The 24,555-nt window shown below is 39.6% G+C and overlaps 2 protein-coding genes across 4 annotated transcripts in view; one reads left to right on the forward strand and one right to left on the reverse strand.

Moving 5' to 3' along the window:
* Positions 1-24,344, forward strand: part of slc4a5b (solute carrier family 4 member 5b) — a 62,370-nt gene extending 38,026 nt beyond the window's left edge. For all 3 annotated transcript variants that reach the window (XM_026172821.1, XM_026172822.1, XM_026172823.1), the window contains 8 exons: positions 4,741-4,902; positions 6,811-6,989; positions 7,348-7,420; positions 7,505-7,573; positions 9,060-9,233; positions 11,576-11,740; positions 17,346-17,398; positions 23,762-24,344. In XM_026172821.1, coding sequence (XP_026028606.1) covers positions 4,741-4,902; positions 6,811-6,989; positions 7,348-7,420; positions 7,505-7,573; positions 9,060-9,233; positions 11,576-11,740; positions 17,346-17,398; positions 23,762-24,032 — 1,146 coding nt within the window. In that variant the 3' untranslated portion in view covers positions 24,033-24,344. The remainder of the gene's footprint in view (positions 1-4,740; positions 4,903-6,810; positions 6,990-7,347; positions 7,421-7,504; positions 7,574-9,059; positions 9,234-11,575; positions 11,741-17,345; positions 17,399-23,761) is intronic.
* Positions 21,253-23,829, reverse strand: LOC113025264 (zinc finger BED domain-containing protein 1-like). Its single transcript, XM_026172824.1, has 2 exons — positions 22,457-23,829; positions 21,253-22,217 (listed from the first exon to the last, which is right to left on the reverse strand). The coding sequence occupies exons 1-2, from the start codon at positions 23,239-23,241 to the stop codon at positions 21,566-21,568; spliced, it is 1,437 nt and encodes a 478-aa protein (XP_026028609.1). The 5' UTR covers positions 23,242-23,829; the 3' UTR covers positions 21,253-21,565.
* Positions 24,345-24,555: the final 211 nt, after the last annotated feature.

Consider the following 24,555-nt stretch of genomic DNA (forward strand, 5'->3'; position numbering starts at 1 on the left):
TCATCTCTTTGTGTCATTATGAAGTCATAATGTTGTATTGGAAAAGAAAAAAGTTTTTGAAGAGCTCAAAAAGAAAATGTTTATGTTTATCTTTAAAGTTTGGAAGTGATTCAATGGAAACTTAGGCTTTTCCCCTAATTTGTGGGACCCTGACTTTATATTTTGTTATCTTTACCTATATGTTTGGACCAGAATTGGCTAAAATCGTTGGCTTCTACAAGCTGTAAAAAATTGATATTTTAATATATACTGAAAGCAGTCTAAAGTACATTGTTGTATAAAGCACTTTGAATGCTCAGGTAGAGTAAAAAAGTACAAGATAAGAACCAGTCTATTTACCATTTACCATGCAGTGTGTGATTTTTGCAAAACTTCATGGCATTATTCTGATGTCATAGGTCATCGCATAGAAAAAATAGAAATACATCGCTCTCCATGCCGTTTCATATAAAAAATTACTCAGTGTTTCCTTGAATTTTTTTTCTCCCAGTATCAACTTCGATCTTGAGCCTTAACTGTGAAGATCAAATAGTGCTCTGCATCAAATGGTACTCATGTCCACTGAGGCCTAGTATATTAATGTGAATTTTAAAAACCAGAAAATAGAGGTTTATATAACATTTTTACTGATTTCCACATGTGCTGTGTCCTTGACCCAATTTTCACCTAAGTTAAATCAGCTCAAACTGTTACTGGTATTGACCATTACACAAAGTCTGAAAATGATATCTTGAATACTGTCCCTAAGACATATATATGTGTTTAATTTCAGGTTTTTTCCCTCCTTAATTCTGGGTGCATGCTAGCAATGGTTAGAAAATAACTTTTAATGTAGTTGCTGTTATATTGTTGTTATCATATTGGAAGTTTTTATACTTCTAACATGATATGAATTATGCTTCCAATATCGCCACCTATGTATAGCTCTTTAAAGGGAACTATTTCAGGTTTACATTCACTGGACACTTTATTAGATATGCCTTGCAATGTAAACCCCATTTTAGCTTTAGTCTTAATGCTTTGTAGGATAGATTGAACAAGTTGGTGGAAAATATGTTTATGTAGGTTCTCATTCATCCAACTCATGGTAGGCTAAGAAAATTGGACTTTAAGCTTTTGGAATATGTTTCAACTCACAGGCTTCTTCAGTTTTAAAACTGAAAGGTGACGAGTTCCAGGTATTTAAGCCATACTGGAGGCTGTCTCTTAGAAGGTAGTCATTGGCCCACTATTAATGATGTGCAGACACACTTTCTGCTTTTAAGTTTAGGCTTAAAACTTTTCTTTTTGACAAAGCTTATTATTAGCAGGGGATCAGGTGACCCCGAATCCTTCCTTTGTTATGCTGCAATTAGGTTAAGCTGCTGGGGGCTTCACATAATGCGCTGAACGTTTCTCCTTCTCTCACCTCTTTTCACTCACTGTTATACACCACTCTGCATTTACTCATGAGTTATTAATCTCTGGCTCTCATCCACAGTGCGTCTTTTGCCCTGTCTTCTTCCCATCAACCAGTCGTGGCAGATGGCTGTCCCTCCTTGAGCCTTGTTTTGCCGGAGGTTTCTTCCTGTTAAAAGGGAGTTTTTCCTTCCCACTCTTACTAAGTCGTTGCTCAAACGAGATCATTTAATTGTGGGATTTTTTCTGTATTGTTGTAGAGTCCTTGCAATATAAAGCGTCTTGAGGTGATTATATAAATAAAATTGAATTGAAGATGTCTGACATTTTGTGTCGTAAGCCAATAAGTGATGAATGATGGTCATTTGAAGTGGATATAGATTGCTTCTTTTATTCCTGTTTCAAACCATCCATTTTTTTAGTCCAAAATGTGGACATTAGCCATGTAGACCAACCTACAACCACCACCTTTACCCCGGGGGATGCTATACCCTGTATATGTGCCCTCAAAAGATCTACAAAGGAGTCCCAGTTAGACCTATTATTATCAGTATGAAATCAGCCACCTACAGAATTTACAAGCACCTAAGCGGCAGTAGCACCTAGCTACTGGATGGCATCAGGTAGAGCGGGTAACCTACTAATCGGAAGGCTGGTAGTTTGATCCCTGGCTCCTCCAGTCTGCATGTCAAGTATGCAAGTTATGCATCCATCAGAGTGTGAATGTGTGTGAATGTAGTTAGAAAGCACTCAGTTTAGAGAAAGTGCTTGTGAGAATGGGTGTGATTGGGTGAATGTGGCATATTGTATAGAACCCTTTGAGTACTCCAGGAGAGTAGAAAAGTGCTACAGTGGCTTGCAAAAGTATTCGGCCCCCTTGAACTTTTCCACATTTTGTCACATTACAGCAACAAACATGAATCAATTTTATTGGAATTCCACGTGAAAGACCAACACAAAGTGGTGCACACGTGAGAAGTGGAACGAAAATCATACATGATTCCAAATATTTTTTACAAATAAATAACTGAAAAGTGAGGAGTGCATAATTATTCGGCCCCCGGAGTCAATACTTTGTAGAACCACCTTTTGCTGCAATTACAGCTGCCAGTCTTTTAGGGTCAGTCTCTACCAGCTTTGCACATCTAGAGACTGAAATCTTTGCCCATTCTTCTTTGCAAAACAGCTCCAGCTCAGTCAGATCAGATGGGCAGCGTTTGTGAACAGCAGTTTCAGATCTTGCCACAGATTCTCGATTGGACTTAGATCTGGACTTTGACTGGGCCATTCTAACACATGGATATGTTTTCTTTTAAACCATAATATTCCCTTTCCCAGGAGGAAAGATCAATAATGGGTCAACAGCCACCTTTAAAGGGAACAACCCCTAAAAGGGTTTAAATACCTGGGACTTTACATATTTTTGTTTTAGAACTAAAGAAGGCATTTGGATGAAAACTGAAACATCTTAAGAAAATTAAAAATGGCCAGTAGCCTTCTTTTTAGACAAGGTGTTAGAAGCATTCAGAGATTTTAATCCATATTAACATGATGGCATCACACAGTTGTTGAAGATTTATAGACTACACATTGGAATATCCCATCCCATTTCAGCACATCTGAAAGGTGCTCTATTGGATTGACATGCGATGCTGGAGGCCATTTGAGTCCAGTGAACACACTGTCACAAAGAAACTAGTTTGACATGAGCTGGGTTTTATGACATGGAGAGTTATCATGCTGGTAGCAGGTGCTACCAGCTCATGCTACTAGGATACAGTACACTGTGGTCCTAAAGGGATGGACAAGGTCAGCAATAATACTCAGGTAGGCTGTCAGGTAGTGCCCAAAATGTGCCAGGAAGCGATCACCAGCAGCAACCTGAACCACTGATGCAAGGCAAGAGTGAATCATGCTTTCATGTTGTTTGGGCCAAATTCTGATCAAAGGAGAATAATCACTCATCATACCAGGGAACATTTTCCAATCTCACTTTGAACATCAGCAGGTCTTTTTGACTAAGTCTATAATCTTAACTCAACTGAGTTATGGCATAGTCAGAAGTAATTTGTGCTTGTATCTGTCACATTTTCACACAAATTGCATTTTCAAATGCTTATACTATAGAGCTTGTTCTACACTCAAATCATTTGTTATTTTCTGGAAGAAAATTTGATTAGATATTTGTGCTAGATATGTGTGCATTTTAACAGGTATACCTAAACAACCAATGAGTGTGTATGGCAACTGTAGTTACTTTTTAAAATAATTTAATATCAAAAAGAAAAGACTTAAATAGTCCAGTTCAATTAAGGCAGGGGTGTCAAACTCAAATACACAGTGGGCCAAAATTCAAAACTGGAACAAAGTCGCGGGCTAACGTTAATATTTATTGAAATATTCCTCCAGATATAAGAATGAATCTTTTCTTATGGACTCAAACACATTTTGCTGAAAAACTGAATATAGAACAAGCAAAGCTTAATACTAAACAATATAAATATTAGCTGTATAATACCAGTAGGCCAGCTCCAATAGTAATTTGGTATGGCTTCGCGGGCCAAATGTAATTAGGCTGCGGGCCAAATTTGGCCCGCGGGCCAGAGTTTGACACCTATACACCTATGAATTAAGGTAAGGCACTCGCCCACTTAGAATGGAATTTTACAAACCCATAGAAATTATCCAAGCTATATAAATATGCTATCGTTGTGCAGCTCAACATGTACATGTTTATAAAACGTTCAGAGATAAAATGTGCAATTCTTTTTTAGTGTCTAAAATAACAATTTGGCCGATAGCCAATTTTGTTGCTTTTTTTTTTCCCATGTTCCCCTTTTTGTGTCCAGAAAACATATCTCTTTATTATTAAAAACTGATTATTTAAAAATCTCTGTTCTTTAATGCAAAAGTAATATGGCATACTAGACAAATATCATTCATTCAGTAAATGGCATCTTAATTGCTATCATCAGGTCAACATCTGATAAAAGGTGAATCCTCACTGTTCTACCCCTGAAAAAGTAAAATGGCCAAATGGCAGATTAATGGGTTTAAAATGGTAGTGTAGAAAGAAATGGACATAATCACAGTGGCTGAGACGAGCGTTTTCTAGCATATGCATGACTTTTACTTAATAAATGATCTGCACAATTTTTATTTTGCCATTGCAACCTAACACAATTCTCTGATTTCCTCTTTCACTATTTTCTGCTAGTATGGTAGTTTCACTGTATTTATATAGGTTTGAAATATAAAATATTTAACAGATGATTACCTAATGCTTAATAGTGTGCACTTATTATAAAGTGTTACCAATATTTCTTCTTTGTTGTTATACAGCCTACACGTAGTGACCGCGGCTGGCTGGTGATGCCCTTTGGTAAGAACCCCTGGTGGTGGTGTGTGGCCAGTTTCGTTCCTGCTCTTCTGGTCACCATCCTCATCTTCATGGACCAGCAGATTAGTGCTGTCATTGTCAACCGCAAGGAAAACAAATTAAAGGTCAGCAAACACCGAAGATGAAATGGTCACAGAACAGATAAATATATAGAGTATATTAAAAAGTATTCTGCCTAAATGTTAACAGTTATACAGGGAGTGCAGAATTATTAGGCAAGTTGTATTTTTGAGGAATAATTTTATTATTGAACAACAACCATGAACCCAAAAAACTCATTAATATCAAAGCTGAATGTTTTTGGAAGTAGTTTTTAGTTTGTTTTTAGTTTTAGCTATTTTAGGGGGATATCTGTGTGTGCAGGTGACTATTACTGTGCATAATTATTAGGCAACTTAACAAAAAACAAATATATACCCATTTCAATTATTTATTTTCACCAGTGAAACATCTCCACATTCACAAATATACGTTTCTGACATTCAAAAACAAAACAAAAACAAATCAGCGACCAATATAGCCACCTTTCTTTGCAAGGACACTCAAAAGCCTGCCATCCATGGATTCTGTCAGTGTTTTGATCTGTTCACCATCAACATTGCGTGCAGCAGCAACCACAGCCTCCCAGACACTGTTCAGAGAGGTGTACTGTTTTCCCTCCTTGTAAATCTCACATTTGATGATGGACCACAGGTTCTCAATGGGGTTCAGATCAGGTGAACAAGGAGGCCATGTCATTAGTTTTTCTTCTTTTATACCCTTTCTTGCCAGCCACGCTGTGGAGTACTTGGACGCGTGTGATGGAGCATTGTCCTGCATGAAAATCATGTTTTTCTTGAAGGATGCAGACTTCTTCCTGTACCACTGCTTGAAGAAGGTGTCTTCCAGAAACTGGCAGTAGGACTGGGAGTTGAGCTTGACTCCATCCTCAACCCGAAAAGGCCCCACAAGCTCATCTTTGATGATACCAGCCCAAACCAGTACTCCACCTCCACCTTGCTGGCGTCTGAGTCGGACTGGAGCTCTCTGCCCTTTACCAATCCAGCCACGGGCCCATCCATCTGGCCCATCAAGACTCACTCTCATTTCATCAGTCCATAAAACCTTAGAAAAACCAGTCTTGAGATATTTCTTGGCCCAGTCTTGACGTTTCAGCTTGTGTGTCTTGTTCAGTGGTGGTCGTCTTTCAGCCTTTCTTACCTTGGCCATGTCTCTGAGTATTGCACACCTTGTGCTTTTGGGCACTCCAGTGATGTTGCAGCTCTGAAATATGGCCAAACTGGTGGCAAGTGGCATCTTGGCAGCTGCACGCTTGACTTTTCTCAGTTCATGGGCAGTTATTTTGCACCTTGGTTTTTCCACACGCTTCTTGCGACCCTGTTGACTATTTTGAATGAAACGCTTGATTGTTCGATGATCACGCTTCAGAAGCTTTGCAATTTTGAGACTGCTGCATCCCTCTGCAAGATATCTCACTATTTTTGACTTTTCTGAGCCTGTCAAGTCCTTCTTTTGACCCATTTTGCCAAAGGAAAGGACGTTGCCTAATAATTATGCACACTTGATATAGGGTGTTGATGTCATTAGACCACACCCCTTCTCATTACAGAGATGCACATCACCTAATATGCTTAATTGATAGTAGGCTTTCGACCCTATACAGCTTGGAGTAAGACAACATGCATGAAGAGGATGATGTGGACAAAATACTCATTTGCCTAATAATTCTGCACTCCCTGTAGTTATAGATATTATCTGGGAAAGGTAATGAGAAGAAAAAATACCATGTTTACAACTTGAACAATTGTAGCTTGAATTGTAACAGTACTGCACTACTGCTTCAATACATTACTATACTAAAGCAATGAAAGTGCCATGATGCTTTGTGATACTCAAATTTAAAGCAAATGTATTTTTTGTGTTTTTGGTAATTTTTGAACTGTTTACACAGTTCAGGATTACATGGGGAGTGGATCTTCTGGGTAATTTCCCGTTATTGCACCCAATTTCAGAAAAGCTGTGGCTACCACTTGGACCTGTTCTGGGTAGGTGTGCTGATGGCTGTGTGTTCTTTCATGGGCATGCCATGGTATGTAGCAGCCACTGTCATCTCCATTGCTCATATCGACTCACTGAAGATGGAGAGTGAATCTAGTGCCCCTGGAGAGCAACCACAGTTCCTTGGAGTCAGGTGGGACCCCCCCCCCAGAAAAAAAAAGCTAACCATCATACCATCATCAGCTTGGTGTTCTGAACCATTGCATGCTCATAGGCTGGTAATATATCAATTGGGGGACAAAGTGGGGGGAATAAATTCTATAAAACGTATTTTTGGAACCAGAGGAGTGTCCCCTGCTGGCGTAAGGAAGGCTTAAGATGGTGAAAAGTGAAAATGCTTACTTCACTTTTGAGATCTTAAAGATAGACTGCATAGAAAAGAGAGTCCTTATTTCAGATTAAGGTCTGTTTGTTTTCTGATTGCCTAAATCATCTTTTTGTGTGGACCTAGAATAAAGTTTTATGCTATGCTTTTGATTCTTCACTTCCAGAGAGCAGAGGTTGACAGGCATTTTGGTGTTTGTCCTAACAGGACTCTCAGTCTTTCTTGCCCCTATACTTCAGGTAAGTTCGTAGATGAGACTGATGTGGTGTCAGTAGAAAGTTTATATTGGTTTTATTTTAAAATGTATGTTCTGTTCAATTCAGTACATCCCCATGCCTGTCCTTTATGGAGTCTTCCTCTACATGGGAGTGGCTTCACTGAGTGGCATCCAGGTATACTACAAAAAAATACATATATATATATTTTTTTCTCCATATTTTTCTTCATGGAAACTATAATCTATATGCCAATATATATGAAAAGAAAATGGTGCATAGATGAAAAATCAGACACAAGCAGAAAACAGGAATAACAAAAATCCAGTCTTTTTCAGTGTAAACATATTCATTTTCAAACACCATGTGTTTTTTCTCAGAGGGCCAGATTGTACAAGCTTAAGGAAATGAATGAGTTTATAATAACATATAATATAATATAATTGACAGATCAATTAAAGCACTTAAACTCAATTCAGTTTTATTTATATAGCACCAAATCACAACAAGAGTTGCTTCAAGGTTCTTTATATTATAAGGTAAAGACCCTACAATATTAGAGAGAAAACAGAAAGAATGGATAGGATTGGATCCATCAAGACTAAGTATCTGGTTATACAGTATGTTTCTAAGATTTTTAGGGCTGAGTAAAATTACCTCAGTTTTATCTGAATTTTGAAGTAAAAAATTAGATCATCATCAATGAGTCTTTATATTTTTAAGATATTTCTGCAGGTTAACCATTTGGTGTGTTTCATCTGGCTTTATGTATAGACAATGCTATGGTATCATCTGTGTAGCAGTGAAATTGTATGTTATGCCTTCTAATGATACTGCCTAGGGGAAGCATATATAATGTGCACATGATATGCAGTCCTTGCACTGAACCCTGTGGAACATATGGCATAGAAATAGAATATTTAACAGTATTCTCTGAAATTCCTCATTTCTCTTATCACTTCCTAATAACATTTAAATTTACTCTATTAGTTCTCTGTTCTCTATTAATCAGCTATGTGCGACAGGCCTTCAAAGACGGCAGTAATTAAACCGTTACTTGAAAAGCCATTATCACTTGACACAGATGTCTAAGCTAATTAAAGGTCAATCTCAAATCTCTGAAAAAATCTTCAACTGCAGAGTAATGGTTTATTTAAAGAGTTTCAGTCAAGTTTAGGAGTTCATCAAATTAAATTAACAGTGTTAGTGAAGGTTAGAAGTGATCTGATGGCCTTTGATGGTGGAATCATCTCTACTTGTCCTGCCACACCTCAGCACAGTGTCCGATGCAGTTGACCTTAATATTTTATTAAAGCAATTAGAGCATGTTGTAGGCATTAAAGATAGCGGTTTGAATCATATCAAATTAGAATCTGCAAATTGAAATGTAATAGATTCCAATGTGTTCATGTAAATGGAGAGTCCTCTTTACACACTGAGGTTAATTGTGGAGTTCCACAGGGTTCCTTGCTAGGACCAATTCTGTTTACATTATACAAGTTTAACTTAGGCAGCAACATTAGAAGATATAGGAATGGAATATATGGAATAATTGGAATTTTTCATTTCTGATAATTTCCTGGATGACACAATGTTCTGCTTCATCTCTAAAACACTAAATAAAAGAATACCTTAAAATATTTTCTCGATTTCTTTGTTCCAGTTCTGGGAGCGCATCAAGCTGTATCTAATGCCGCCCAAACACCAGCCAGACTTCTCCTTCCTGCGTCATGTCCCTATGAGACGCGTCCACCTTTTCACCCTAGTCCAGATTGTGTGTCTGGCTGTTCTCTGGATCCTTAAGTCTACATTTCTGGCCATCATCTTCCCAGTAATGGTGAGGGTGTTCTGTGTTCTTCTGTTTAGGTAAATGAACTGATTCTTACATAGCATCATTCTATGCTCCCAGAACACTCAAAGCACTGTATACAACTCCTCATTCACCCATTCACACAAGCACTTCTTCTATGCTTACATGCTTTCCATCTACTAATCACGCACATTCATACTCTGATGGAATCGTCAAAGAGCAACTTGGGGTTTGTATCTTGTCCGAGGATATGTGGGATTCAGACTGGAACAGCCACGGATGGAACCATCAGCCTTCCGATCAGTAGATGATCTGCTATACTTACTGAGCTACAGGAACAATTTATCAAACTAAACTACCAAGAAGGGTCATTGTATAGCTATTAAACTAAAAATTATTCCGGCTAAATGTAAAACTACACGGATTAAACTGTCTGGCACGTCGTCTGACGTGAACGAAAAAATATGTCAAAACAGATGCTTTTCTATCATCATTTACTCAAAAAGCAGAAAGCAGGAATTACAGTTGTACTGAAAAAAGGTTACATTCCGGTTATGATGCAGCTAATAACTTTAGCTTGATTTAAATAATATTCAATGACCTTTAAGAATGTCCTATTGACTTATTTTATTGGTCCTGTTTGGAACCTTTTGTAAATTTCCATGTTTTACCCTCCAAAATAACTAAAGTTATCAACAGGTTACAAAGAAGCAAAAGCTTTGACATTTTCCTATAAAGTATCTATGCAGAAGTGAGAAAAGTGCATGCTTTTGTCACATAAGTACAAATAAAGCTTTATGAACACTCATTAGTCACCTTTTTTCACTCACTACGTGTTTTATTCACCACTCTCCATCTTTAGCTAGACTGGTTGCCATAGTGTTTCTTTTTGTACTGGCTTCCTCCCCTCACCCCAGGAAATGTGACAAGCATATTTGTTATGTGCTTGTTCAAACAGTATCACACATTCAAAAACATTAAAATGCTGCTTCTAGTGATGAAACTTTTTGTTAAATTTTGAAGAGGACAGCTAGAAAAACTGCCTTATTTTCTACTCTAAAGCTTTGTAGTTTTTTCTTTTCATTTCTTTTTTCAGATTTTCTGTCTACTCTGATATGGCAAAGAGTAGACAGGAAACCTGACAGAGATATTGATTTGATTTTAAAACACATTTATTCACTTAATAGTGATCCATATAAACATTCAGCTCAAATCGACACATTCCTAAATAAAAGTTCAGAATTATTTAATGTAAACAGACTACCTTTATAGTCCCAAAAATTTTGAAAAACCTCCAGCTCATCCATTTTGAAATAATACTTATATTCCAACATCACTCTTGAAAAGCTGCACACAGTCAGAATTTCTGTTAAGTCTAATTGTTGAATGTTGCCATTGTGTTTCTTAAATTTGTAAAGTCGTAGTTTAAGCAGTAGGATCAAAGCCATTCCTTTGATCCTGACCACCTCTCCAACCACTCTGTGCTGGGGAGGTTTTATTGTAGATACATCCTATCTGAAAGATCTGTTTCTTTTGATGTAAGCTTCCTGGGTTTACGACCCTTTGGTCATCAGGAGGTCTGACACACACACACACACACACACACACACACACACACACACACACACTCTTACAGAAGTTAGGACCAAGGGGGCGTGGCTTTGTTCTGACGTGTTTTGTGTGAACTGTCCCTCAATAAAAGGTAGCAGGAGGAGGTCAGATCTGGGGGTCATTTTCATGGTGGACACAGACGAGGCCTCCCTTGCGCAAATAATCGATCGATTGACTGTCTTGTTTTCTTCATGATGAATAAGTCTCTAGAATTAGCGGGGCTTGTGGAAACACAGACCCAACAATTTCGTCCATTATCAATCTAATATTTTCTACTCAAGTAAATTGCCAAATTGTATTGACCCTGGAAAAAATTAATCAGTCGTCCTTTTTTTCTTCTTTCTTTTGTCATATGAAAGCCTGAAGATAAAACACTGTTTTGTAAAATATTCTCCAAATGATTCCCAAATACAACTAAGCACTGAAAATAAATCCATTAAACATTGTACAAAACAATGAAAAATGTAATGTTGCTTGTAGAAGTTGGTTTTTGTCACATCAAAACCAACTTTAAAAGGATCTCTCCAAGGCGTATCATTTTTACTTGTTAACTTGCTTTATTAAGAAATGTTCTAGAGCAGACTCGAACCCAGGCCCCTCTATTTCAGAAAGTCTGCTACTGAGCCACTGGGCCTCATTCACTGATATGGTAATAATAATTGTATTAGTAGTAGTACAACTCTCTTCAATTATGTATTATTTATATAGCGGCGATTTACAACAATGACAAGATAATGTTAATCTACCTGGTTTTGTAGATTCTCGGCCTCATGGTTGTACGGAAGCTGCTGGATTTGATGTTCTCGCAACATGATTTGGCCTGGCTGGATGATATCCTGCCAGACAAAGACAAGAAGAAGAAGGAAGATGAGAAGAAGAAGAAGAAAGACAAGAAAGCACCAGAGCCTGAGAGTGATGAGGAGGTGAGGAAATGCACTATTTGTCAAGTGTGGATCTGTCTTTCTTAGTATTAACTGTGTATTTAAGTGTGTGTCACTCCATTGCTGTGGTTGTGTCGATCCTGGGTTTATTTTCTCTAACTAATACTGTATGTTTCTCCTCTCCCACAGTGTTGCTGAAAGGCACTTCATTCCCTCTTACTACAGTCTTCCTGTCTGTCCATCATCTTTTCAGTACATCTTTCACCTCTCCCACTTTGTTCCAACCTTTAGAAACAGCGTGTGTGCTTATGTGTACCCTTTGTATTTATGCTTCATCCAAGTCTTTGTCCATACTAAAAGGGTTGCTTGACAGCTGTGTAGAAGCACAAGTGATGCCCACTGATGGCTTTAAAGGATAAGCTTGGTGTTATTGATCAAATTTTTATTAGTAATTATAGCTTGGTCACTATCAGCAGTATTAACTTTGCCCAGTTCACTGAAACACTGACATTCTTGTCTCATAAGCCTCTGCTATTCACGCGTGGGGGAGATGTTTTCCTGAATTGTGCAACACAGTTAATAAACTACACTCTTCAGTTCAGTCAGAAACCCAGCACAGACCAAAGTGATCATCCATGAAAATAGACATGAAAGGAAGTGGAGGAGCAGGAGTGGATGTGGGTTGCAAAGCAGCTTGTTGCGGCTGAAGGAACTGAAATGGCCCCATCTGAGATTTGAAAATCTGTGGAAGGGTATATGCTCAACCATCAGCTGATGTGGGCTGGAGTTGAGATCCAATTATGGCCGAGTTAGAATACAAATAGAATAGAAATATCCTTTATTGTCGCTCATTAGGGAAATTCAGGTGTTCAGCAGCAAAGTAACAGGCAGATGGAGCATGCAGATTCAAAAAGAATTTACAACATGAAAACATGAATTTAAAAAATGTAATCTCTAGCGATGAGAGCCGTTCCTTCTTCTGAATGTTGGAACACTGTGCCTCTGTAAGTTCACCATATATATATGCATATATATACATATACATATATATTTCTCATCAGTGTGTCCTGGTTTTCCAACACCTAACACCTTGGCGCCTCTGCTGGAATCTCCAACAATTAACTTATGGAATCCAACCTTTCGAACTACTCATCTTGCAGAGTGCTGGAGACTGACCCAGATTGCCTCCAGGCATCCCAATTAAGTGCCCACTCCCCACCTCTCTCTCTCTCCCACTCTCTCTCTCTTAATATCTAGTCAACTAAGTGCATGTTTACATGAGATTCACTGATCTTCAACCCCACCTTATTCCCTCTTTCTATTTCTCTCTTTTAACATGGAAAATTTCATTACATTTGAACATTCAGTCACATGTGAATAGGCTTCAGTTAAGATTTCATTAGCACATTCACTTTAGCATAGTCCCTTTTAATTCAAATATGTTTCTCTTTAAAACTGTGTGTTTGTCAGTCACAGTTTACTCTATAGAATAAATACAATCCCCTTTCTCACTAAATAGAACACTTTATAAGTCAGGCATTAAGAGTGTTGTGTCTTGTGTGTGCTCTCATTTACTCACACACGGACTCACTCTCATATTTCTCAAGGCCATTTCTATACAGGCTTTTAGCTAAGCCCCAAGTTGCGCCTGTCTCTAAACTCATTATTTTCCTTTTTTTTTTTTTTTTTTAACTTTCTATTCCTATTAATCATCTTTAGGCAAACTCAATTGTCTTTATATTTACTGATTGTGTTCTGATCATTATTGTGCATAATTAACTATCAGCAAATTCACATACGAATCATAATTCTGTGTTTACCCCTCACAACATTTAAAACTATGTTCTTGATGAAAAATATAATGATGGGTTGATGACATAGTGGTTATCTTCTCAAACTCAAACTTGAATAAAAAAGTTGATGATGGATCATGTCTACACACACAAAATCTAGACACCAGATTCAGTTCAATAATTAGACATCTCTCTACTAAGATACTGATCAGACTTATTGCTTTGATTTAGCTTTGATTAACAATAAAACTGATCTATTTACTAGCAGATAAGGAAAAGTTCTGTTTTAGGAGTTTGGCCATTTTCAACACCGTTTTAACACATAAGGCTGGGTGTCAAATCCTTTTATCCCCGGCTACTACTCCACATTATGTGGATTGTGCGTGCGTGCAAAAGAAACCCCCCCCCCCCCTTGTCCCTGCGGGCAGTCTATCCTTCAAGCTCGGCAATACCTCCTACGACCATATTGAGACTAACCAGCTGATCTGCTCCACAGCAGCAGTGATCAGTGAGGTGCTTGGCTGCAAGATAAACAGCCACAAAGAGCAGTAGAAGGAGACCAAAGGCCATGGAGGGAAGTTAGCTAACTATCAGAGTAGCAGAAAGGTGCCTAAGAAGTACAGCAAGCTCGCCATACCTCAGGCCTTGGAAACTTCAATCCCATAGCACAAGTTACCATCAAGTGCGGGATCTACCAAGGACATACTCTGTCCCCACTGCTGTTCTGCATAGGCCGGAACCCCCTCAGTGAGATCACTGACAAGACTGGCTACAGGTACCAACTACGGAATGGAGCAGTGATCTACATGGAAGACAAAACGCTATATGCCCAGAGTGAATGTGACTTCGATTCACTGATCCACACCACCAGGATGCAAAGAGGTCAGAAAGTCAGTCAGACTGGAGAAGTGAAATCAGATGGTAAAGAAGAGAGGGAAGGTAGTCAGAACTGAGGCGACTGTACTACCAGAAGGCAACATTGCAGACATCGAGGACAGCTACAACTACCTGGGTCTCCCACAGGCAAATTGGAACCACGAAGAGGCTGCTAGGAAAGCTGCAACCACTAAGTACCTGCAGATGGTCAGGCAAGATCTGAGGAGTCAGCTGAATGGTAAGAATAAGATCTGGGCTATCAACACCTACGACCTGATCAGGTACCCTGCTGGGAAGGAGGAGATGGAAGCCACTGACATCAAGACCAGGAAGGTCCTGACCATGCATTGAGGGTTTCAAGTCCAGCATACTGAGATTGTACACTAAGTGGAAGCAAGGAGGCCAGGGACTAGTGAGTATCAGAACCACAGTCCAGGATGAGACAATGAACATTCACAAGTATTTCAGGAAGATGGCCTTGACTAACCATGTTCTCAGTCTGCCGCCTCAGACAGCAGAAACCCAAGAAAGAGGAGCAAGAGAGGAAACCATCATGGAAGGAGAGGCCCCTTCGCAGTGTGTACCACCGACAGATAGAGGAACTGGCTGACATCCAGAAAACCTACCAGTGGTTGGACAAAGCTGGACAAAAGACAGCATAGACACACCGATCATGATAGCACAAGCTCTAAGTACAAGCTCCATAGAGTCTGGGGTCTATCACGCAAGGCAAGACCTTAGGTGCAGGTTCTGTAAAGATGCCCCTGAGACATAACAGCAGGGCGCAAGATGTTTGTAGGCAGGGCATACATGGAAGGCCAGGACCAAGTGGCTGGCATAATATACAGAAACATTTGAGCTGAGTATGGCCTGGAAGGTAGACATGGGAGGTCATTAGGGTGGTCGAGAATGACCAAGTTAAGATACTGTGGGACTTCCAAATACAGACGGACAAAATGGTGATGGCTAACCAACCGGACATAGCAGTGGTGGACAGCAGAGGAAGATGGCCATAGTGATAGACTTAGTGATACCAAATGACAGCAACAGCAGGGAGAAGGAACATGAGGCTGGAGAGGTACCAAGGGCTCAGAGAAGAGCTCAAGAAGATGTGGAGGGTGAAAGTAACAGTGGTCCCAGTGGTAATCGGAGCACTCGGGGGAGTGACCCTCAGGCTAGGTGAGTCGCTCCATCAGATCCCAGGAACAACATCCTGTCCAGAAGATCGCAGTCCCAGGGACATCAAAGATACTGCACAGGACCCTCAAGCTCCTAGGCTGCTCCTAAGCTGCTAGAGTACCTAATCTTGAAGGATATAACATCCAATTTTTCCTGTTTTTTACAGAATATTATGTACTTTAATATCTCACTGCACTCAGAAATGAAAGCTTAATACAAATAAGCAATTGCGATTTAAAAAAGAAATGATGGAATAAATTATCAGACCAAAATGTATTCTAAACTTTGGACTCAGTAGTAGTAGCCACCTTTGCCAGATATAACAGCTGAACACATCTGTGGCATTCTTCCTACAATAGAAATCAAATATTCTTCAGAAAGTTCTACACATATCTGTTGCACAAGTTCCTTTTGCAACCTTCATGTGTGGCACATGAAGGTTGCTTTGCTTTCACTCTACTGTCCAGTTCATCCCAAACCAACTCAATGGGGTTTACGTATGGAGTCTGTGCTGTTCACTCCATGTTTGTGAACTTACAATCTTCTTCTTTTTTTGCGGTTCTGTTCAGTTCTGGCATAGCTTAGACTTGTGTTTTGGGTCATTATCTTGTTGTCCAACTAGGCGTATACCAGAGGGTATTGCATTACGCTGCAGAATGCTGTGGTAGCTGTTTTGGTTCAGGGTGCCCCTCAACAACCCTAGATCCAGTAAAACAGCTCCAGACCATCACACTTCCTCCTCCATATTTTAAAGTTGAGTTCGCACACTGTGGAACCATCCTTTTGGCTACTTAATGGATGTATCGGAGAGCAGCTTGGGGTTAGTACCTTGCCCAAGGATACTTGGCATGCAGACTGGAGCAGCCAGGTCCCAGCCTGATGACAGTCTTGGGTGGAGAGTCCCTCATTCAGGCACAGGTGGAGGGAGGTAAACTGATGTTAATCAGGTTGTCAACCAGGATTCCAAGAATAATAACGGTAGTAACCACTGAACTGTATTCTATCAACAGAATTCTGACATAGTTTCCTGGTTGCTCTAGGTGGCAGATTTCTGTGTGTCGAGGGCTGTGGCAATGGCGTTCTCTGTCGATCTGTTTGTGCTGTAGGCAAACTGATGACAGTCTAGGTTTTGTGGGAGGGAGGCCTTTATTTGTTGCAGGATCAGCCTCCCGAAGCATTTAGTGACTGCAGACATTAAGGTGATAGGTCTGAGACACTTTAAGGTAGATGACTTGTTAACAGGAGTGATGGTTGCTGCTTGCTGCTGTATGCTGGTGTACCTGGGTTTTAAGGTCTCTAATAAAAACATCAAGTCTTATCCTTTAAGATTCTAATTTCTCCTGCATGCCAACTGCTTCCTCTTTTTGTCACTTAGCCTGACAGCTCTGCAAACCCTCCAGTGAAGATTCACATGGAGACCACAAAGCCCCACTCAAAGTCAGACCTTTCCCAAAATAACTCTCCCACCCAAAGCCTATCCTCAGATTGTGAGTACACTAATCATTTCTATTACCTATGTGTCAGCATAATTTATGTTGTAAATATTCAGTGTTATTAACTAACACAGATGAGGTGCAAACAGCATTCGATCTTGTTTGTGACATTGGATCTTTTGTAGATTTCACTTTGACTGTTGAAGTAATGCACAGTATCTGCCAGTTTTCAGTGAATGTACTTAATAATTTCTCGTGTTTCTGTGTTTGTATTTATGTTATGTGTTTACATGCCTGTGTATGCTTGTTTGGTGTTGTTTTGTGCATATGTTCTCTGTCCATATGTGTGCATGTGGCTTCTTACAGGAGACGAACCCTTACTCAACAGTCACATCTGATCAAAATGAGCTAGACCACAGGTACTGTGTGCTGAAATTGCACGTGCCCTACAGTGATCTGATATATTCACCTGACAGGAACATTGGGGACAAAACTGTTATTTCCAGACCACAAAACACAGTTATAAATAAGAAACACACATTTCATTGAATTATCAGCTTCTGTATTGTATTTCTATCCCTAGTATGTAGGGTGATGATTTAGATGATCATAGACTTAGACATTTTTATTTATAGAGCTTATGTTTGAAAGCTTGTGATGTCTCTGTATTGGAAAGATATAGAGTATACAGACAATGGAGTATATAGATAATGGAGATGTAATCCAGTGCACTTTCATAGAAACTGTATAGTGCAGTGTATGAAACTGTTATTTTAATTGTTATTATTATTATTTTTATTTCTATGTAGATCTGTATGTTTGGTATTTGACAGCTATCTCCATTACTGTAAGTTTGTCATTTTGTTAACAGCAAGAAGTTATAAGCAAAACGTGTGTTGTCAACTGTGACATTTTGATACCAATAGGAGTGAAATCGGAGCCATTGGTACTATGTGACAATTGTTTTATAGCTTTGTTCTGATTCCTGCTATAAATACTGTTCGTAACTTTGTGACTGCAAAAATTATTATTATTTTTTATTTTACTATTTTCATTGAATTTTAGCCCAGTTTTCCCAAAGTTGTATAACACTTAAAAGAAATCAGTCTTCAAAAACAAAATAAGTTAAAGTTACTTGTTGTACAATGGTGCATTGAAATTATTTTAAACTCTTCAAAACTAATTAAGACCAGAAGATGAAGAAATGACCATTATGACTTTATTCCCCCCCCAAAAAAAATCTATCTACTGTAATGTGAAAAATCTCGAGCCACCCCTCATTTCTTTACATTTTGTTAGAAAACTGGGAAAGGGGTGCAGTGCTTTATTCAAACATGTGCAAACATGAATGGAAATTAAAGCCACCGAGGCAGCTTTCAGTTATTTAGTTAAGTGTCAAAGAGAAAACTTCTAAAGGCATCTTGAAGGACATTCAAAGGTCTTCTTTGGACCTTTCTGCCTTTTGTTCTATTCTCAAGACTATCCCATGCTGCTTCAATCATGTTACACAGATTTTATGCCAGATACACCTTCTGGTACAATCCTGCCATTTATCGGGGATTGTGACCCCCAGAGACTGTGTTTGTGTCTCTTTCCAAAATCACTCCAAGGATCCTGTAAGGCCACAAAAACTATTTCAAGATACCATGTAGTAAACTGATAATCCTTGGTGGTGAGATTTCTTCTTTAATCCTGCAAACCATAGCTATAAAAATTCAATTTAGGATGTTTTAATCTGAATCCGTAAATACCCCCAAACATTTGAAGCCAATTTGAGAATGGACCTCCATCTTAACATGTTTTTCCTTTAAGTATGATCTTAACAGGTGTATCTGAATCATGTTGAAGTCTGGGATAAAAAAAATGTAACTTAAAAAAAAAAACACACACTTCACCTTCACTAATGCAAAACCGATTACATTTTTAAATAGATGCAACTCAAAGGTTCAGTTATACATCTTGTTTATGTGCACATGACACTCCGTTTAGCTCAAACTAGTAGTCTGATACAACAGTCCTGCAATCTTTTCTCAGAGTTTTGTGATGAAGTGAAGCTTTTGACTGAATATGCATCCACACAGCTCAGTCCACTTGGCCTGATGTCATTAGCCATTTCAAATATGTTAAAAACGGTCCATTTTAGCTCCAATAACATGATCCCCCAGCTGTCACAATAAACATTTAGGAAGCATTTAGGAATCTGTGAGGATTTACGAGATCCAGCTGATTAGAAGTTAGCAGAAAATTAGTTATACAGTTGGTATTTATATATATAATTTTGCGACTGAAATCTTTTTTGAAAAAAGTATGTGCAACATGCTGTACTGTAACTTTGGATTCAAATGTAAGAAATAAACAACAAAAACTAAACTAAAAAACAGCAGTGATGTTTTGAGGGTTAGTGACATTTAGACTATTAGACTTTAGAAACCAATGGAGGATGTCACAATAGCTATATCCATCTTTTATAATGAAAGAACAGAAAGACAGACAAGCTTTTTTTCCCTGTTTTTTAAAAAATAAAATTATTATCATCATTCATGCCTTAGCAATGGCTTTCTTGCTGCAACTCATTGTTATGTGTGGCTGTGTGCAGACAGGAATAGGACCCAAGGTGCAGACTCCGGAGACAGTCGTGAACTCAAAACAGCTTTAATGTAAAACTCAAAATATAACATAACTGGAAAAAATCAAAATAAACTTAAACCAGAGGACTGACAGAACACACAGCTAGGTAAACGGTAGATCACGACACAGACACAAAGAAACACAGGGCTCAAATACACAGAGGGAGCAATCAGGGAATGGGTAACAGGAGGGAAACACAGCTGGGGCAAATCAGGCCTAACGAGACAAGGGGAAGCAAAACCAGACACATTAACATCAGACATGGACTTTCAAAGTAAAACAGGAAACCTAACACAGACTCACAGGCAGGCACTATAACAAAGGGAACAGAGACATGGGACCAGGGCAGACACAGACACTGACTGGACGTGGGAATACAGCAGACAGGGGAGACAGCAACTAAGGAACACAGACAGAAAACCAGAACACTAAAACTCTAACCAAACCCCACCCAGAGAACCTTAACTAAGAATAATCCTAAAACCCGTAAAGCAAAGCTAGAATATAATGAAATAACAAAATCAAAGAACCAAAAAACACAAAACACTGGGTCAACGACCCAGGGACCCTAACACTCATCCTGTCAAATCTGCAGCTCAAACACAACCTTACTAAGCTGTGCTTTGAAGCTGTTGTCATGTGAGCTGCCTATCAGGCAAGCCGTTAACTCTCAGAAACTTGTCCTCTGATTCAGTTATGTCTTCGGGTCTGCAAGACCTCTTCCTGTTTGAGTTTGCCCCAGTTCCTGAGTGCCTTTTGATGGTGAAGGAAACTGTACTCACTGACACCTTAACTTTCTTTGCAATTTCTCTGTAGGAAAGACCTACATTTTTAACTGTTAGTGTTTAAGTGATGGTCTGTCTCGCTTCCATTGTTTATGGCCTTTTTCTCGCAATTTTTGTAGCAACACACTACTTTCTGAAGTAGAATACTGTTCTACTGATGCTCATGAGGGTACGGTACCACAGTGTGTTTCAACACTGCTTTTATGCAGACAGAGAGAGTTGTAAGTATTCCAGAAAAGTGGAACACCAAATTTCAAAGTTTGATCAACCTCCATTGCTGCAGAACAGCTTTAAATTGTTAACCCATTTTGCGTTCCCTGAACACATATGGAATTATGCAGTAAACAAAAAAATGTAAAATAACTCAAAACATGTTTAATATTTTAGATTCTTCAAAATAGCCACCATTTCCTGGGGCTGGTGACTTGGATGAATTCATCCTCAAAAGCAAAGAGGACTCTTAGATTTCCTTTCCTGGAGCGGTCCGCATGTGAGCCAGTTTCATCATAGTGCTTGATGGTTTTCACCACTGCACTCTTTAAAATAACTAGGGCTGTCAAATGATTAAAATTTTTAATCAGATTAATCACAGCCTAAAAATTTATTAATCATGATTAATCGCACTCGAAATATGACCAAAGTGCGTGCAAACATACGGACAGATAGCGGATTTTTACACACTTGTTAGTGTTATTTAATGCTAAGACCACGCTGAGTGGCCTGCGTTCACTCAGCGTGGTCTGACGTAGGCTGGGTGTTGTGCTGGAAGCGAATTAATCACAGCCTAAAAATTTATTAATCGCAACTCGAAATATATGTGTATATGTGTATATATATGTAAAAATCGGGACAGATAGTGGTTTTTAACACACTTGTTTGTTTTATTTATTATTAATTGTGAGTACAAGCAGTACAAGCAGAACAGGGCTTCAAATAATTGTGAGGGATTTTTACTGAATGTTTTCCACCCGTTTAAATCTAGCACATTGTTTTATCCATATACATCTTCAAGTTCACAGAACATAGGCCTAATTCAACAGGCAAAATAGAAAAAATCTCCAATCATCCTTTTGGGTAAGGTAGATTAGTGCAAAAAAATATGAACAACAGTGAAAAGTATTGTTTAAATCACATTCAACCATAGAACAAGCTCTAAACACACGGTCCTCTGGTCTACTCATCCTTCAGCCAGTTGCTGAGACAAACCAACTTGTCCACGTTCTCTGAGTGCAGAGCAGACCTCTTCTTGTTCACAATGTGCCCTGCTACAGAGAACAGCCTCTCACAGGGCACTGTGGAGGCAGGAGTGGCCAGGTATCTGCGAGCAAGGCGGGCCAGCTGGCTGTGGGCTCCTGCATGAGCTGCCCACCACTGTAAGGGACAGTCCTCTAAGGCAGTGCAGGGCTCTGCTCTGTAGCGCTGTATGGCTCTGTCCTGCTGTACCTCCTCCTCTGACTCAGAGTCAGAGTCCATCTGCAGCAGGCTCAGCCTCTTCTTGGCTGGACCTTCTTCTGCAGTGTGTGATCTTCTAGGAGAGTCTTCATGCAGCATGCCTGCCAGTGTGGTCCACACTGCTTCTCTGTCAGTCTTGGGCACACTGCGTAGGTCTTTAAAACGTGGGTCCAGTGCAGTTGCGATCTGGAGCCATGCATAGTTGGTATGTTCCTGGCGGGAAGCAAGGTCTTCCTTAAACTTCTCTTTAAACCTCACCACATATGCAGGGTCCTCATCAGTTACTTCCATGACACGGCGCAGGTGGCAGAAGGCTGGTAGAACTACAGAGCAGGAGACGTAGGCCTCTCCTCCCAGCAGTTCAGTCACATATCTGCAGTGGAATACACACACACACACACACACACACACACACACACACACACACACACACACACACACAGATAAGACAGCAAATTAAAAAAAGCTTTTTAATACTAGGTAATATTAATAAAATATTTGATTTCATTTATTTTTTAAATAAGACATTTTCATAATAACAAAACTGATTTAAGATGTATGTTTGATACATTTAATCTAAACCTACAATTATGGTCACAATGACAGGCTCACCTGCAGGGCTCTAGAAGTGTCTCCAGTCTCTGGAGTTTGTCCCACTCTGGAGGCGTCAGGAGGACAAGTTTATGCTTTTGTTTATCCAGAGTCGCGGTTACTGCAGTTTGGTTGTGGATCAAGCGCTTCACCATCTCCAGCGTGGAGTTCCAGCGCATAGGCACGTCCTGGGCCAACGGCTCCTGCTTGCGCCCCAGTGACACCTGCTCTGCGTTCAGCTCTGCTGTGTTTGCTGGGCTGTGCTTAAAATGGCCAACAATTTTGCGGCATTTGGCCAGCGCAGTGACAAAGCCACTGTCTGCGAGACTCACTGTGATGCATCTCTGTAGAATGTGCGCGGTACACGGCATGTGATTGAATGGCATGATGCGAGCCGCGGCGATCATATTGCGCGCACTGTCCGTGCCTACTGTTGTCACCTTCTCCTCAATTCTCCACCTGCGAGCAACAGTCTGGAACTGCTCTGCACAAGCCTCCGCAAAGTGCCGCTCTTCCGTTTTCATTATAGTCAGCGCAAAGGATGTCAGACCCCAGGCTTCAGTGATTAAATGCGCAGTAACTCCCAGGTAATTGTCATTACTCAATGATGTCCAGTGGTCTCCTGTCAGAGCCACGCATTCTGTGTGAACTAAAGCCTCTTCTTTTTTCTTTTTCTCCGTTTCATACAGTTCGTGGATTCGAATTGTTATTGTGCTTCTCGCTGGGGGTTTGTAGGGGGGTTTGATCAGTTTCAAGTTGACAGCTAATGAGCCTGAGTCCTGAGTTTCACTGTCAGATCTACCCATTGCTCTTTGTTTCCAGCTTCAAAACACCAGATGGTTATGCCAAAAACACTCACATTCAAGTTTTCTGGCAGGATGTAGCCGCTGTGGCACAGAGTAATCACCAGTTGTTGACACAGTGGCTATGACCTGTGGAAAGCAAAGCCTCTTGAGGACATGGAGCAAAACAGAAATATCAAAAGTGAAAAGAGCAACAGCACATGAAAACCCTCAACACTCCAACTTATTAAACACTGCCTCTCAGTGGTTAAACCTTTGGTTACATTTTGCAGAGGGTAACTGCCAACCACTGTAGAGAAATATATTTAAAGCTTTGTTTTCTGGTACTAATAAAAATATGTTTTAGCCAGAAATTATAAAATGAATGATACCCTTAAAGACAATATAATGAAATACATAACAGAAGGATGATTTGTTGCAGGACTGCTGGTTCAGTTTGAGGTCTGATTTCCTAATAAATTGAAAAATTGGAAACTGTGAAAGTCATGGAGAGTAAAAGTGTTCCATCACCACTGTTCCTCAGCATCACTCTGCACCTGAAGATCTCCTGTCCCCCCTCACGTGCCGACTCTGAACTCAGCCTCAGCCCTCCTCTGCAACACCCACAACACCAGCCTGTGCCCAGGGTCAGCATCCGTGTGGAGTCCGATTGCGAGGAGTCTGGCTTCCACTTCAGACAGCAGCAGCACAACTTCTACCCGTCTGATGACTGGCCACTGCCTAAAATGGAGAAAGAATCTTGCAAGAAAAAGCAAGATCACTTTCACAACTCCTGTGCTGAAACCATTTTGTAAAAACAAACAATGTTGAAAGGTGCAAAGTGTTGCTTACTGATCACAGATCATGTCTAACATCGTTTAAGTGGGTTTTTTTGTAATTATCAGCTCTCAGGTCTGCTTTGGAAACCAGCTTCTTGTAGTTCCAACGAGAAAAACCAAAGCATATTAATGAATGCACAATCCCTCTCTGAAGCAATTAGATAACTGATAAATGAGGCAGTTTAATAGGTCAGTGTATTTGATGAGTGGTCATGATCTACATGTTTATGCGCATTTCTGATGTAAAACCCTGATCTAAAAAATTAAAAAAGAAACATCCATTTAAAAGCTTTTGGTTTGTTTTTGTCATAACAGCGTTCATGCAATTCATTTTCTTGTCAGGAAATGCTTTCCCCGGAGTTTCCCTACTTGTATTTAGAATAAATGATACTTAATGTACTGTATTAATGCTTTCTGTAATATAAATATGAAATCTCAATTTTTAAAGCAAATGATAGCATACGGCGGAGTGTTCATTAAATTTGAAAATACATCTTGG

The sequence above is a fragment of the Astatotilapia calliptera genome, chromosome 7 (genome assembly GCF_900246225.1).
Source record: "Astatotilapia calliptera chromosome 7, fAstCal1.2, whole genome shotgun sequence".
NCBI classification, from domain to species: Eukaryota; Metazoa; Chordata; class Actinopteri; order Cichliformes; family Cichlidae; genus Astatotilapia; species Astatotilapia calliptera.

Excerpts from the sequence above, each read along its gene's own strand:
- LOC113025264 (XM_026172824.1), bottom strand. The coding sequence starts at position 23,241 with ATGGGTAGATCTGACAGTGAAACTCAGGACTCAGGCTCATTAGCTGTC. Across the intron at positions 22,218-22,456 it reads ACACTTCTAGAGCCCTGCAG|ATATGTGACTGAACTGCTGG; the intron begins GTGAGCCTGTCA and ends ATTCCACTGCAG.